The sequence below is a fragment of the Stegostoma tigrinum genome, chromosome 28 (assembly GCF_030684315.1).
Source record: "Stegostoma tigrinum isolate sSteTig4 chromosome 28, sSteTig4.hap1, whole genome shotgun sequence".
In the NCBI taxonomy this organism is placed as follows: domain Eukaryota; kingdom Metazoa; phylum Chordata; class Chondrichthyes; order Orectolobiformes; family Stegostomatidae; genus Stegostoma; species Stegostoma tigrinum.
In genome coordinates this window covers 30,666,353-30,683,034 of record NC_081381.1, presented here as the reverse complement: position 1 = coordinate 30,683,034, position 16,682 = coordinate 30,666,353, and the positions used below count along the sequence as shown (strand labels likewise).

The following is a 16,682-nucleotide window of genomic DNA, read 5'->3' as shown; positions in this document are numbered from 1 at the left end:
AACTTGACATAAACAGACAGCATCGGAGCACGGCAGGTATGAAATAAAAGGCACGTTATTGTTTGGGATTTAACCCTTCAGCAGACGGGATTGATGTGTTAGACGTGGGACACAGTGGGACGGTGATTTGTTTTGGTTTCTTTGTGGCGGTTTTAAACACATCTAGCACTTCCACTTTTTTACATCTTGAAATCCCAGTATTCCTGAGTTGGGCTCGCTTTCGATATTTTAAATTTGATAACTCAGCACAAACGAATCCAGGTACAATCAATTTCAAATAGACACATTGCCGGTTATCCGCCGCAGCCTGGTGTTTCACTAACGGCCAGTGATTCAGGGAAAGTACAGAAGCCTGAGGTTGCTCAGAAAGCGTCAGAAAACGCCTTGTCCACACACATTCCTGATACCGTACACACTGAGAAGATAACCCCAACAGAATCTACACGACTGAATTTGTTCCACTGAGCTGAGCCAAACTACAATGGCGAATCGTGTAAGTTTATATTTCTTCTTTTTTGTTAAATTGTGTTTTCACCGCTTCCAAATAACTTTGCAATTTCAGCCTAATGAGCCTCACTTTGATTTCTCAAACCCCATCTATTTTAAAATCTCAGTTAAATTACCAGACAAGAGACTGTAATATGAATGTGCTCGACATTTGTCAGTTTATCAAGTCTCTGGTTGAAAGAGGTCTCACTGATACATCACCAGCTTGCTACAACTGATCAGCCAGTCACAGCATCCTCACCTTGACTTCATCTTGTTTACCCCCTTTTGAAGCCACATCTGAACGGATTACCGTGAATCCTATCAGGGAAGAGGTGGTTAATTCTGGGTTATATTTCAAAACGTTTTATTTTGAGAGGAATAACGCTCCAGTATAATTTCTCCTTAGGAGCTATCAATATAATTCTTTCTTTCCCATCAAGCTTCCTTATATCGGAATTATTCTTGCTCTTCATTGATATGAAACTTTAAAACTGAATTAACGAGGTCACTGGCAAATGCCATACAGTTTCTTTTCAAAAAGAAATATGAAAGAAAAGCTCTCCTTTTTGTGGAGGACTGAATGAAAGACCATTTATCAGGAACAAAAACAGAATCTGCTGGAAAAGTTCAGCAGGTCTGGCAGCATCGGTAAAGAAAAAAATCAGTTAACATTTCGGGTCCAGTGACCTTCCTCAGATCTATTTATCAGGTTGCAGAAATAGATGGGATAAGTCAACAAGCACATCAGAAAATATTCATAATTATCCATCTATACAGTTTAAGTTGGTATAGACATTTCACTTTTAAGATGTACAGCACAACACATTGTACTTGAATGTCTCATCAACTCATCACAAATTTCACAAACACTTCAGCAAACACTGTTTGGGAAAACATGGCAAGAATGTGCTTAGTTTTATCCTGACTGCTGTCGGCACTGAAGTCCTTTTAACACCGTGGGAAGCACGGCTGAACTCAGACTTCCTACAGGTACCAAGCTTGTGTGAAACAAACAGCTTGTAATAAATGTGCCAAGAGCCCTTCGAAGGTCAAATCAACTTTGTAAATAGTTTGGAACTCTCCCTTCTAACTCAGTATTAATACAAAACACCTGATAAAATCGCTGTGCATTGCTAATAGCTTTCTCTTTGAAATCAAAAGCCAAAACATTTATTTGCCACCTTTTGCAAATAATTACCCTCTTGCAGATATACAACTTCACAATTTTCCTGCTGCCTCTCTAAGATGATATTCAGTTGTCCTTGATCTCACCCATATTTTTGGACCTTGCTCATATTTACAATCTGATAATCTCTTCCTCTGATATCAAACCTTACTCACCTGACCCCCAACTAAATATTATTAGTTTTCTGTGTATTTTAACTGTTAAATCAACCTAATGAATTGCATGTTACCATACAACCGTTATAAATGGAGTTTTCTGCTTTCAATCCAGCAACTTATGAAATCAAATTATGTTTTGTACTCACGTCACCCTTCCTTTTTGTCAGTTTTTGTCCAGTGTGTGCAGGAGGGCTTCCTGACACAGTATGTAGACAGGCCAACAAGAGGCAAAGCCACATTAGATTTGGTACTGAGTAATGAGCCTGGCCAAGTGTTAGATTTGGAAGTAGGTGAGCACTTTGGTGATAGCGATCACAATTCTGTTATGTTTACTTTTGTGATGGAAAGGGATAGGTGTATACCACTTGGCAAGAGTTATAGCTGGGGGAAAGGAAATTACGATGAGATTAGGCAAGATTTAGGGAGCATAGGATGGGGAAGGAAACTGGAGGGGATGGGCACATTAGAAATGTGGAGCTTATTCAAGGAAAAGCTCCTGTGTGTCCTAGATAAGTATGTACCTGTCAGGCAGGGAGGGAGCTGTAGTGCACGGGAGCCATGGCTTATGAAGGAAGTGGAATCTCTGGTCAAGAGGAAGAAGAAGGCTTATGTTAGGGTGAGATGTGAAGACTCAGGGCGCTTGAGGGTTACAAGGTAGCCAGGAAAGAACTAAAGAGAGAGATCAGAAGAGCCAGGAGGAGAAATGAGAAGTTGTTGGCGGGTAGGATCAGGGTAAACCCTAAGGCTTTCTATAGGTATTTAAAGAATAAAGGAATGACGAGAGTAAGATTAGGGCCAATCAAGGACAGTAGTGGGAAGTTGTGTGTGGAGTCAGAGGGCATAGGGGAAGCACTAAATGAATATTTTTCGACAGTATTCACTCCAGAAAACGACAATGTTGTCGAGGAGAATACTGAGATACAGGCTACGAGACTAGGTGGGATTGAGGTTCACACGGAAGAGGTATTAGAAATCCTACAGGGTGTGAAAATAGATGTCCCCTGGACCGGATGGGATTTATCCTAGGATCCTCTGAGAAGCCAGGGAGGAGATTGCCGAGCCTTTGGCATTGATTTTTAACTCATCATTGTCTACAGGAATAGTGCCAGAAGACTGCAGGATAACAAATGTGGTTCCCCTGTTGAAGAAGGGGAGTAGAGACAACCCTGGTAATTATAGACCAGTGAGCCTTACTTCAGTGGTTGGTAAAGTGTTGGAAAATGTTATTAGGGATAGGATTTATAATCATCTAGAAAAGAATAATTTGATTAGGGATAGTCAGCACGGTTTTGTGAAGGGTAGGTCGTGCTTCACAAACCTTATTGAGTTGTTTGAGAAGGTGACCAAACAGGTAGATGAGAGTAAACCGGTTGATGTGGTGTATATGGATTTCAGCAAGGCGTTCGATAATGTTCCCCACAATAGGCTATTGTACAAAATGCAGAAGAATGGGATTGTGGGAGATATAGCAGTTTGGATCAGAAATTGGCTTGCTGAAAGAAATCAGAGGGTGGTAGTTGATGGGAAATGTTCATCCTGGAGACCAGTTACTAGTGGTGTACTGCAAGGGTCGGTGTTGGGTCCACTGCTGTTTGTCATTTTTATAAATGACCTGGATGAGGGCGTAGAAGGATGGGTTAGTAAATTTGCAGACGACACTAAGGTTGGTGGAGTTGTGGATAGTGAAGAAGGATGTTGTAGGTTAAAGAGAGACATAGATAAGCTGCAGAGCTGGGCTGAGAGGTGGCAAATAGAGTTTAATGCGGACAAGTGTGAGGTGATGCACTTCGGTAGGAGTAACCGGAAGGCAAAGTACTGGGCTAATGGTAAGATTCTTGGTAATGTAGATGAGCAGAGAGATCTCAGTGTCTGTGTACACATATCCTTGAAAGTTGCCACCCAGGTTGACAGGGTTGTTAAGAAGGCATACAGTGTTTTAACTTTTATTAATAGAGGGATCGAGTTCCGGAACCATGAGGTTATGCTGCAGCTGTACAAAACTCTGGTGTGGCCGCACTTGGAGTATTGCATACAGTTCTGGTCACCGTATTATAAGAAGGATGTGGAAGCTTTGAAAAGGGTGCAGAGGAAATTTGCTAGGATGTTGCCTGGTATGGAGGGAAGGTCTTACGCGGAAAGGCTGAGGGACTTGAGGCTGTTTTCGTTAGAGAGAAGAAGGTTGAGAGGTGACTTAATTGAGACATATAAGATAATCAGGGGGTTAGATAGGGTGGATAGGGAGAGCCTTTTTCCTAGGATGGTGACGGCGAGCACGAGGGGCGCACAGTTTTAAATTGAGGGGTGAAAGATATGGGACAGATGTCAGAGGTAGTTTCTTCACTCAGAGAGTAGTAAGGGAATGGAACGCTTTGCCTGTAACGGTAGTAGATTCGCCAACTTTAGGTACATTTAAGTCATCATTGGACAAGCATATAGACGTACATGGAATGGTGTAGGTTAGATGGGCTTCAGATTGGTATGACAGGTCGGCACAACATCGAGGGCTGAAGGGCCTGTACTGTGCTGTAATGTTCTATCTTCTATGTTCCTCTTCTGGAAACACCACATTGTGTTGCCAGATGTCAATGAGTTTCATATTCAAGGAATCATAATATCACAGCTGACATTCAATCAAGGGTGTTTTGAGTCAGGTTGAATCCTGTTAACCCCTAAAATCTGCAAGCAGGCATACTGCCCTACAGAACACACTTTTACAATAACTGGTGCAAAAGCAATTTTGGACATAATAGTAACATAGAGAAACGTGGGAAATAGGAACAGGTCGATGCCATTCCCTACTTTGGCCCGTTCTATCATTCATCATGATCATGGCTGAACATGCAACTCAATACCTTATTCGCACTTTCTCCCTACGACCTTTGGTCCATTCAACCATAAGAACTATATTGAATACCTTCTTGAACACATTCAATGTTTTGGCCTCAACCACTTGCTGAGGCAAAGAATTCCATACCCTCTGGGTGAAGAAATATCTTCTCATGTCAGTCCTAAAAAGCCTTCCCCATACCCTTAGACTGTGACAACTGGTTCTGGGATGAATCCATGAAAAACATGAAATCTTTCCATGTGATTCTTTCCATTGATTGCTGTGAAGCTCATAACACCTTTTCGAAATTATTGTACTTCAGGGGAATTATGATAAGGCAAATGCACGTAATGGCTAAAAGATCGCAGAATTATAAAATCACAGAGTACAGAAGAGGACCTTCAGCCCATTGAGTCTGCATTGACAAAAACTACTCTAAATCTGCACTAGTCTCACATTCCAGCACTTGGTCCACAGCCTTTATTAGTATGACATTTTAACTGCTCATTCAAGTCCTTTTTATTACCAAGTACAATAAGTCATCAAAGAAACACAATTTCCACCAGAGGTGACTGCTTAGGAACCCTGCCTGATTTTCCTATTCCAGGGCGCTGAGGCCAATTGCAGAACTCCAGCTGAGACCTGTTAAATCAACACAGATTCAGGCATCTAAGTGATTCTGTAACCTAGTTAGTACTAGTAGGAAAAGGATAATTTTTTTATTGACAGTTCACTTCTAATAAAGTGATATTATAGAAGCTCTTTATTAAGTAATTGTTTGACCAATATTAAACTATATTAGTTAATTAGCTTTTCAGATTTTCACAGAATATAAGCAATAATCATCCATTGGTCTAAACTCTTCTGATAGCAAACATGGTTTGTTGCAGTTTCCCATTCTCCCTGACTTTAAGGCGTATCCATCCATTTTACTTACATTTGAATACATTTAGTGAAAACATTTCCGATCGGACCCAGGATGGTTAGATCATTTGCAATTTACACTTAACTCCACCTGCCATTAGGGACCTCTAAGGTTTTACTTCCTAACCCAGGGGCAGTAGGTCAGGACAAAATGTAGATTGCACTTCTGGTGACACACCCTTTGAATGGGGGAAATGCTGGTTTCCTCTTGCTGTGTCCAGAAGATCATTTTCCACTCAGGAATGAAGACTGAGTATTGGCTGCTTGTGACTCTACCTTGGCAGCAGAATTTAATTTTACATCGTCTTTGGTTGCTTCTTTTCCTTCTTTTGCACAGTTCTCATCACTGTTAAAAATGGGGCCAATATTCCATTTGTCCTCCGAGTGACAATCCTTAGTTTTTACACCTATGACCTTTAATATGGTGTCCATTTGCTTCATGTAATCTAAATGTCCATTTACCTGCAGAACAAAAGAATATTTTATACAGATGAAAGAGTTATGCTTACAGACACTTTGCTGATGACAGTGATTATATTCACTACATACACTGAGAACATGAACCACTTATTTAAATTGACTTTAGATGCAGGGTGACATACAACAGTTTAGGGGTTCTCACCTATGTGAAGGAGTGCTGCTAAAGTTTAAAATCAGGCAGTTTACCAACATAGAACACCACGTTCACTGTGTTTGCACAGCTTATACTACTGATTTGTTAGACCACTTGACCTACAGGGGAGCGTGGAGATAAGTGGGAAGAAGTCAAACACCACATTTAAATGTGCATGTTTTCAGGTTCATTCAACAAGTTAGGCCAGTCATTTATCTACAGTGCCCTGGAAAACTGCATTCAGGTATTGTATTATGAGAACCAGCTCAGAAAGTTGACCTCATCTTGAACATTCATGTGCCCCATGTCACTTTGAAGTCTTGTTTTGTGCTCACCCTAAACAGACCCTATTTTCTATGACTGCTCCAGGAAGGTAATAAGAATGTAGGAACGGGATTAGGTCATTCAGCCACTTGAGCCTGTTCTGCCATTCACATGGCTGATCTCTGGCCTAACTCCAGACACCTGCCTTTGAGCATAATTCTTTACTGAACAAAAATTTATCTATCGCAGATTTAAAATTAACAACTGATTTAGCATCAACTGCCATTTTTGGAAGACAATTCCAAACATCAACCTCCCTTTGAGAGCAGAAGTGCTTCCTAACATCACTCCTGTATGATCTGGCCCTAATTTTTCGACTATGTCCACTGGTTCTACAATCTCCAATTAGTAGAAATAGTTTATCCTTATCTGCCCTGATTTTTCCTGTTAATATCTTGAAGGCTTTGATCAGGTCACCCCTTAACCTTCTAAATTCTAGAGAAAACAGGCCTAATGTGTATAATTGCTCCTCATAACTTAACCCATGAAGTTCGGGTATCATTCTTGTAAACAATGACCAATATATCCTTCCTAAGGTCCGGTGCCCAGATATGCTCACAGTATATTAAGTGAAGTCCAACCAGCGTTTTGTATAGATACAACATAAATTGTGTGCCCTTACACTCCAATCCTCTGTAATGTATATAAAGACCAGCATTCCATTAGCCTTTCACTGGTCACTGAACTCAAAATGTTTACTTCGTTCTTCTCTGCCAGATCTGCTGAGTTTCTTCAGCACTATCTGTGTTGTTGGCAGTAACTAAGCCTGGGGTGTGGTTCTATAGTACTGACTGGACTCTTGCTCCTTGCCTCTGTAGCTAATGTACAGATGTGAGTCTAGATAATCACTGCTTGACTATAAGGACATCACAGTCCACCACTCCAAGGAATGAGCATATTTGCTGAATCACCTAGCCATGCAGCAGTCTAATTGTTTCTCACTGTGTTTCAAAATGGGACAATTTTCCCTTTTAGTAGGCACTGACCATATGACTCTGGTGCTGACTGTGCAGTAAAAGCATGGATTTATTATAGTCATGGTGGGCTAAAATTGAGCTATTATATCTGGTTAATTAACCCATACTACACTATTCTAGGTTAAAGCCTGCTGTGTTTCCTTCAAAAACATAAATGCGTTCTTTCACATTGCAGCTCATTATAAAACATCAATAATGTTAAAAAAAAGTTTCACAGAGGAAAACAAACAGCAGAAACTTTGAGTGTTGAGCAAGGTGACCAAGAAAGATGTTGTCAATATGGAGGTGACTTTAAAGGCAGAGAGAAATAGAGGGGTTTAAAGAACAAAGGAGGTGAGTTTTACAGACATGTACAAACATGTATATTAGAAACTGATTCTATTTAACTCACATCGTTTTGCCCAAGTTCAGAGCTGCAGTACTAATTTAAACTGTTACCAATAGGCAATTCAATAAAATACTTGTGGCAGTGTTGAGTCACCAGTTCTGCTGAATTACATTAAATAGTGGCGTCTTTCAAGCTGTAATTAAATGTAACATAGAGAATTTTGAAAAGAAAAATGACTTTCACTGGAGCATGGTACTGCCTGCTATCTGACTCCATGCAGAGTTGAGGGAACATTTTCCTCAGCAGTGCTGGTGCAGATGTACAAATCCCTAAGGAAATTCTGAACAGAGAGCCAATGAGAGACAAATTTCAATAAATTGCCTGTCAACTTTTCTAATGTCTCAAAAAGCTCTGGGAATTTCTAAACTTCATACTGTCAATAAAAATATGCTGAAAAAAGTACTGAAGGCTACCTTACATAATAAGTAAAAACAAAGTTGTAAATGTAACCTTTTGAAACAATACCTAAACATTGGCAGTATAAAGTATGAGAAACAATGTCAAACTGTCAAATACTACAATCCAGGAGATGTACAAGTGTATCTTATTATAACTTTTTGAATAAAGGTGTCCAAAGAATATTATGTAATAACATAAATGAAAATGATGTTCAAAATACATATTGTTGCATAAATCTTTGCCTTGTGGTTATTTACATGAATGTGATTTCAAGTTCTTTTAAATATCCAATAAACATTTTCTACTATATTGGTCAATGTGTTGAATTGTTTGGTTGGAGCACCGACTTGGGCTATGATGAGAGGAATTGCTGTACTAATTGCTATCAGAGATCAGAGGCATCTGGGTGGTCCTCATGCATGAATGGTAAAAGGTTAGTATGGAGGTACAGCATGTAATTAGGAAAGCATATAAAAAGATATTATTTATTGCTAGCGGAATTGAATAAATAAAAAGGAAGTTTTGTTTCAGTTATTCAGGGTGCTCGTGAAACCGCTTCCGGAATACTGCACTCAGTATCATCACCTTATTCAATAAAAGGTAAAAGGTATTGAAGACAGTTCAGAGAAGGATTACAAGACTAATACCTGGAATAGGGTTGTTTTGGGAAGAAAGGCTGGACAGGCTAGGCTTGTATACACTGGCATTTAGCAGAGTAACAGGCAATTTGGTTGAAACATACAAAATACTGAGGATCTTGTGGAAAGGTTACGTTCTCTAGGAAGAAACTAGAACTAGGGGTTTAAAAATTAGCACCGTTCCAATTATCAGAGATTATGCAAAATTCTTATTTCAGAGAATCATGAGCCTTTGGAATTCTCTTCTTGAAAAGCTGGTATAGCAGAATCCTTGGATTTTTTACAGGAGGAATTAAATAGAATTTTGCTCAGCAAGGGGGTGAGAAAGTATTGGGGTAGGCAAGAATGTGGATGCAAGATTATGAAAAGATTAGCCACAATCTTGATGAATAGCCTTGCAGGCTTGAGGGGCTGAATAGCTACTCTTCCTCCTGATTTATATGTTTGTATTTACAATCAAAAGTGGAAATTATCTCTGTTTGGGAATGTAGATTATAAGGATATGTTCACTCTGAAGTGATCAAATATGTAAGATAAACAGTGCTTCGGGTTTTGTTGGAAGGGGGATTGCTGTCTGTTAAGGGTTGGAGCCTAAGATTAAATACTGAAAATGTGGGAGCATGATGAATGAATACTCCAAACTTTGGTTTAATTATCCTTTGATATCAGAAAGTATTTATACACAACTTTCTGAGGATATAAAATGAAAGAGTTCATTGTCTATGTTATACAGAACAGATTGAATGGGTCAGGTATTGTCCCTGAAGGAGTAGCCTTTCCTTAGGTTGTAGAAAGAGAGAGATGACATGGTGGACCATGGCCTGAAACAACATAGGTTACACATGGGCTGTGATAGGAAATTAATTGAGTGCTTGGGCTGTGAAAGGAGCAGGTTTGATGGGCCTAATGCTCTTGTCTCAGGAAGTTATCTGTTCAATAAATTTGTTTTATGGAAAGGCGCTATAGATTACCACAGGGACCGAAAGAAAAGGATGATGGTTTCAGTGAGGCATGCAGACAAGCTGCTTGTTCCATGTACAGACTGAATCCTTTCTTCCCAAGATGCCACATTCATTTGATTAACTAATTATTTCACTTGCTAAACAAACTGGATGGAAAGTGCCGAAATCTTCTGAGTCTAAAAATATTTCTCAGATTACATTTAGTTGCAATAATTAATGTAACAATTCATAAATACCTCACATCAAGCTACATGAAAGACTCATCTTGTGTGACTCAAGTAATTATGTGAAGGAACTACTGTGGTTTCGTTGCCATTCACTGAGAGCTTAAGTGACCAGCGGCAAAGGGAGAATGTTTTGATCAATCAATCACTTTTTGAAAACCAAAAAAAATTAAGTCTTCGATTTCAATTTTCAATCTTTATACTTCTCTCATCTTTTCCTGGAGCCATCAATTGTTGCTGTGCTACCGTGCCACAAAAGCTGGTCAAACTCTCTCAAGTGGCCATTTTTCACATGTGACCAAGATATTCTTTCCAACTTAATGACCGAGCTTGATCGATTGCTAACCAATTGTCCATGACAGAATAAATGACGTGAAGCTATTGGCACTAATCTAAGCACACTTGGTTGTTAAAATTAAGAACCATTATTGTTTTAAGGTGGAGTCAGAACCGTGAGGAGCTAAACAGTTCTCTAACACAGATTTCACTACGTTACTGAGGTTTGACTTTTCAAATGGTGTCCAGCACTTGTGGGTTTTAGCCCATCCTCTGCCCTCTAGGACTGTGGGGTCAGGCTTTCACCCGGAGTCTATAATGTGAGTTATCATTCCTCCAAAAATTCCTTCCAACCTTGAATTCTTACATGCTGTTCTGATTCCTGCATTATCAGTGAGCTGAAATGCAAAATTATTTCACCATCTCCTTAAATATTTCTCCCCAAGGAATTCAAAATTGGGAAAATCCTAACTTCCTTCAATTTTTTTCTCCTTTACTTGACAGATTTATAAATTCAAAGCTTGATGCCACTTAAATCATTATGTTTTGATTTACCTCATCTTCTTTGAACTTTCCTGGTGCCCTGTACTACAAGTCTTGGTTTTATCTTGATATTTTATAATTCGGGCACAAGTTCTTCCCATTGCAAATCTGAGGCTTGACGACGTCACTTTAGTTTCTCAATTAAGTATTGGTCTCCACAACACTTGGTTGAGAAGAATAAAATCAACTCAAATTCATCTTCTTCAACACGATATGGCAAGCAATACAATATGCATATGGACAATGGATGATAAAAGGATCGTCTTTTGCTGTTGAACAACTGTATGATTTCCACTGTCTAAGTTCATTCATAAGATTCATCATTTGGACAAGCTACTTGACAATGACTTGCACTTCTGTAACTATAATTAATCAAGGATCAGTGCCTGTGAAATCAGAACCCCAATGAGTGCCAGAACCTTTGGAAGTGGAACGAGAAATGAAAAAAAAACAAGAAAAATACTCTGAATGATTTGTCTTCTGAAGCATGCCACAGAGCATTAATACTCATGTCAATAAGACTGTAACACAGATTGGATTCTATTTCTTCATGGCAAGTGAGAGGCCAACAGTGAGAAGGAATCTGTCTAAGTACAATCGAGCCTGAACCAAGGTTCAGCCTGCGATGAACTCTGATCCAGAAGCTGTACAATATTGAAAATTTGGCTACAGAAAAGACACTACAACAGGAGAAAACAGGATTACATCATGGATTGTGATTGCTAAATTCCAGTTTTGCCAGAGATGAGCAGTTGGTTAATGAAGTTTATTCCATAAGTCAGCTAAAGGAGTCCTTGGTAAAACTGAGCTATCAAGGCTGTTGCAAATCTTGCCAAGGGGGTTCTGCAAGGATGTGCCCGTTGGTTACTGACTATCTACAGATAAAGAGTGGAACAACTGTTGTAGTTACCTCGAGGACCAAATTGACTGAATGAGAGATATGATATGCCAAAGGCCAAATTGGAAAGACAATGAATTGCAAATGGTGGTAAATATGTACAGGAAGTAACACAAATAACCATATCTGGTATTGCAAGTGTTCTTAATGGTTTGTACTGAATGTAATTTTCCTTTTAATTTATGCTTAATTTACATCAATTCTGGTTGGTATTAAAGTAAATTTTCAAGAAGTGAAATCTTTTGGTACTTCCTTCATTTAAAGATTGTTTAGGTTGATGATTCCCACATGAGGATTGTAAAAAGCCCTGAAGCTTGAAACCATATGAAGTTATAGAATTCAGTCCTTTCAATCCAGTAATCATGGCAGCACAGTGGAAGGCTTGGTGTGTACAGCTTGCAAGACATGTGATTCCTGGACAAACAGAGGTGTAGGAAACGTCTTCAGGTGGTTTTAAATGTTATTCAGTTTGAGGTACGCATAGTAAATAGAAGAAAGGATGGTATTAGAACAGAGTGCAGGAGGTGTGACCCCAAGGATCTATAAAGGAAAACGATGGCTATCCGCTGGTGGGGTGGGGGTGTGTTTTATATTGCTACAAGGACACCTTGTTGGATATTATGATAGATAAGGTTAGTGGCTCAAGGAGTGGTATGGTAAGAAAGGTCTGCTGAGAAAAGATAAGACCATAAGACACAGGACCTGTAGTTAGGCTTTTCAGCCCATTGAGTCTGCTCCACCATTCAATCAAGGCTGATAAATTTCTCAACCCCATTCTCCCAGTAACCTTTGATCCCCTTGATAATCAAGAACCTATCTATCTCTGTCTTAAATATACTCAATATCCTACTCTCCATATCCTTCTGTGGCAGTGAATTTCATAGATTCACCACTCTCGGGCTAAAGAAGTTTCTCCTTATCTCCGTTCTAAAGGACTGTGCCCTCGGGCACTCGTCTCTCCTGCTAATGGAAACATCTTCCCAACATTAACTCTGTCCAGGCCATTCAGTATTCTGTAGTTTCAATTACATCCCCCCTCATCCTACTAAACTCTGTTGAGTATAGACCCAGAGTCCTCAAATGTACCTCAATATGTTTAGCTTTTCATTCCAAGGACCATTCTTGTGAACCTCCTTTGAACATGCTCCAGGGCCTGTACATCTTTTCTGAGATATGGGGCCCAAAACTGCACACAATACTCCAAATGTGTCCTGACCAGAGCCTTATAGAGCCTCAGAAGTACATCCTTGCTTTTTATTCAAGTCCTCTTAAAATAAATGCCAAAGTTGCATTTGCCTTCTCACTACTGACTCAACCTGCAAGTTCACCTTGAGAGAATCTGGACTAGAGCTACCAAGTCTCTGCGCTTCAGGCATCTGAATTTTCGTCCCCATTTAGAAAATAGTCCACACCTCTATTCTTCTTACCAAGCTTCATGACTTCACACTTTCCCACATTGTACTCCATCTGCCACTTCTTTGCCACATCTCCTAACCTGTCCAAATCCTTCTGCAGCCTCCCCGCATCTTCAATACTACCTGTCCCTCTACTTAATTTTATATTGTCTGCAAACTTAGCCAGAATGCCATCAGTTCCTTCATCTAGATCATTAATGTATAAAGTGAAAAGTTGCGGTTGCAACACTGACCCTTGTGGAACACTATCTGTCACTGGCTGCATCCTGCGAAAGACCCTTTTATCCCCACTTCTCTTTTTTTTTCTTTATTCGTTCACGGGATAAGGATGTCGCTGGCCAGGCAGCATTTATTGTCCATCCCTAATTGCCGAGAGGGCAGTTTTGAGTCAACCACATTGTTGTGGGTCTGGAGTCACATGTAGGCCTGGAGTCACATGTAGGCCAGACCAGGAAAGGATGGAAGTTTCCATCCCTAAACGACACTAGTGAACCAGATGGGTTTTTCTGACAATCAGCAATGGATGCATGGTCATCATTAGACTCTTAATTTCAGATATTTGTTGTTATCTGGGTCTCTGAACTAACAGTCCAGCGATAATACTACTAGGCCACTGCCTCCCCATTGGCTGTCTGCCAGACAGCCAATCTTCTATCCATGTTAGCACCATGCCTTGAACACCATGGGCCCTTATCTTATTCAGCAGCCTTCTGTGCGACACGTTGTCAAAGGCCTTCTTGAAGTCCAGGTGGATAACATCCTTTGGCTCTCCTTGGTCTAACCTGCTCGTTACTTCCTCAAAGGCATGACCCTCCCCTTGATAAAGCCATGTTGACTTTGTCCTAATTTACCATGCACTTCCAAATATTTAGAAATGTCATTGTTCATAATGGACTCTAAAATCTTACCCATGACTGAGGTTAGGCTAATTGGTCTGTAATTTTCAGTCTTTTGCCTTACTCCCTTTTTAAACAGGGGTGTTATTTTAGTGATATTCCAGTCACCTGGGACCTCCTTGACTCTAGCGATTCCTGAAAGATCACCACAAATGTCTCCACTATTTCTTTGGCTATCTCCTTAAGAACTCTGGGGTGTAGTCCATCTGGTCCTGATTATTTAGTCACCTTTAGGCCATTCAGTTTTTCTAGCACCTTCCCCTTGGTGATGGCCACCATACTCAGCTCTGCCCCCTTACCCTTTCAAATTTTTAGGATAATACTCATGTCTTCCACTGTGAAGACTGACGCAAAGTAACTATTCAGTTCCTCAGCCATTTCCTTGTTCCCCATTACTATCTCTCTGCTGTCATTTTCCAGCAGTCCATTGTTCACTTTTGCCTCTCTTTTTGCCTTTTATATATCTAAAGAAACTTTTTCAGTCCTCCTTTATACTACTGGCTAGCTTTCTCTCATGTTTAATCTTCTCCCTCCTTATTTCTTTTTTTGTTGCCCTCTGTTGGTCTTTCTAAGCTTCCCAATCCTCTGGTTTCCCACTGCCCTTCGCCACATTATATGCTTTCTCTTTTGCTTTTACGCTGTCTCTGACTTCAGATTCAGCAATAGTTGCCTTATCGTCCTGTACCGTGCCTCTTTTTCCTAGGGATGAATTTTTGCTGTGTCTCCTGAATTAATCCTAGAAACTCCTGCCATTGCTGTTCCATTGTCTTTCCTCTTAGGTTCCTCTCCCAGTCAGTTCATGCCTCTGTAGTTGCCTTTATACAGCTGTAATACGGCTGATTCTATCGTCTCCCTCTCAAAAATTGCACAGTAAATTCAATCATATTATGATCACTGCCTACTAAGAGTTCCTTCACCTTAAGCACCCTTATCAAGTCTACCTCATTGCACAACACTAAATCTAGTACTGCCTGTTCCCTAGTGAGCTCCAGCACAAGCTGCTCCAAAAAGCCATCTTGTGGACATTCCACAAATTTGTTTTCTTACAATCCACTACCAACCTGATTTTCCCAGTCCACCTACATATTGAAATCCCTATGATCACTGTAACTGCTTCTCTTACACAGTTTTTCTATCACCTGGTGTATCTTGCGCCCCGCTCCTGACTATTGTTTGGAGGCCTGTACATAATTCCAACTATGCTCTTTCTTTACCTCTGCGGTTCCACAACTCCTCCCACAAAGATTCTACACCATCTGACCCTACTTTTTTTCTTGCTATTGATTTAATTTCAATTCTTACTAATAAGGCAACCCCACCCACTCTGCCCACCTGCTTACCTTTTCACTAAGAGAAATAGCCTTGGATATTCAGCTCCCAATCCTGATCCCCTTGCAGCCATGTCTCTGTGATGCCCACTACATCATATCTGCCAATTTCATCTGTGCCACAAACTCATTTACTTTCTTTCTTATACTGCGTGCATTCAGATATAACACCTTCAGTCCTGTATTAACTGTCCTACTTCTCGTTTATCCAGTAGGCTTGAAGTTTGATTCTTTATTCTTTCCAAATACACCGTCCTTTTTGTGCCTGTGCAGGAGACTTTAAATGGTACCTAAAGGACATTCTATATGCAGACAAATAAATAACATTATTTGGAGCTTCCCAAGTGCAAGCATGAAGGATATAACAGTGTGGGTGGAAATCACTGAATCACTACAGTGTGGAAGCAGGCCATTCAGCCCATCTAGTCCATATCGACTCTCCAAACAGCATCCCACTCAGACCCTCCCTATACCTATAACCCTGCATTTTCCCATAACCAATCCACCTAACGTGCACATCTTTGGAAATGATTCTGGAAAAGGACAGTAAGCACATTGGCACTGGATTTCATACTGGAATCAATGACGTATCAGGTTGGTGCTGTACATTGCGGTTTCTTAAAACCTGAATTTTTCCAGGTATTTAATGTGTTGAATGAAATGTCATTTAAGCAGTCACACTGTTTTCAAAATTCTAATATGGGAAAACAAAAAGGAAGGATTATGAGGAACATATGTCAGGATGCAAACTGAACTAGCGACAACAGACTACCTGGTGCTAAATGTACCCAATATCAGCATATTGTTTTTGAAAATTAGAAGGTTTCATTCTTAGAGTGAAGACTAACCTTCAAATGGAGATGGGACAATGGTCATCTAACATCATCAGTTCCACAGCTATTGGCCAGAGTTCAGACAACTGAATGATCCAGAAAAAATAATCTGCCCTTATAGTATGATATAATAATAAGTGATCAGATCAAAGTGGAGCTCTTTTTGGAGAGTTCTCATCAACAGATGTTTTAGGCAGCAATTTTAATGAGTGGTCTACAGACAGCAGTTTTCATTGATGAGACTCCTTTTGGCAGGTGTAAGAAAGCTCAGAAGAAGAGGAGGAAGATGCTGGGGGAAAAAGATCCCGAACACATCTGCTAAAATGGAAGATGTTGCCCCCACAACTTAAACAAGACCAACACACTCTGCACTGGCAGTCGGTT

General features: G+C 40.1%; 1 protein-coding gene across 3 annotated transcripts in view; it reads right to left on the bottom strand.

Annotated features, from left to right (window-relative positions):
• Window positions 1-739: 739 nt before the first annotated feature.
• The window catches only part of tmco4 (transmembrane and coiled-coil domains 4), a 109,771-nt gene continuing 93,828 nt past the window's right edge, over window positions 740-16,682 (bottom strand). For 2 of the 3 annotated variants that reach the window (XM_048561724.2, XM_048561725.2), the window contains exon 14: window positions 740-6,046. In XM_048561724.2, coding sequence (XP_048417681.1) covers window positions 5,810-6,046 — 237 coding nt within the window. In that variant the 3' untranslated portion in view covers window positions 740-5,809. The remainder of the gene's footprint in view (window positions 6,047-16,682) is intronic. The other variant, XM_048561726.2, reaches the window with a different exon arrangement.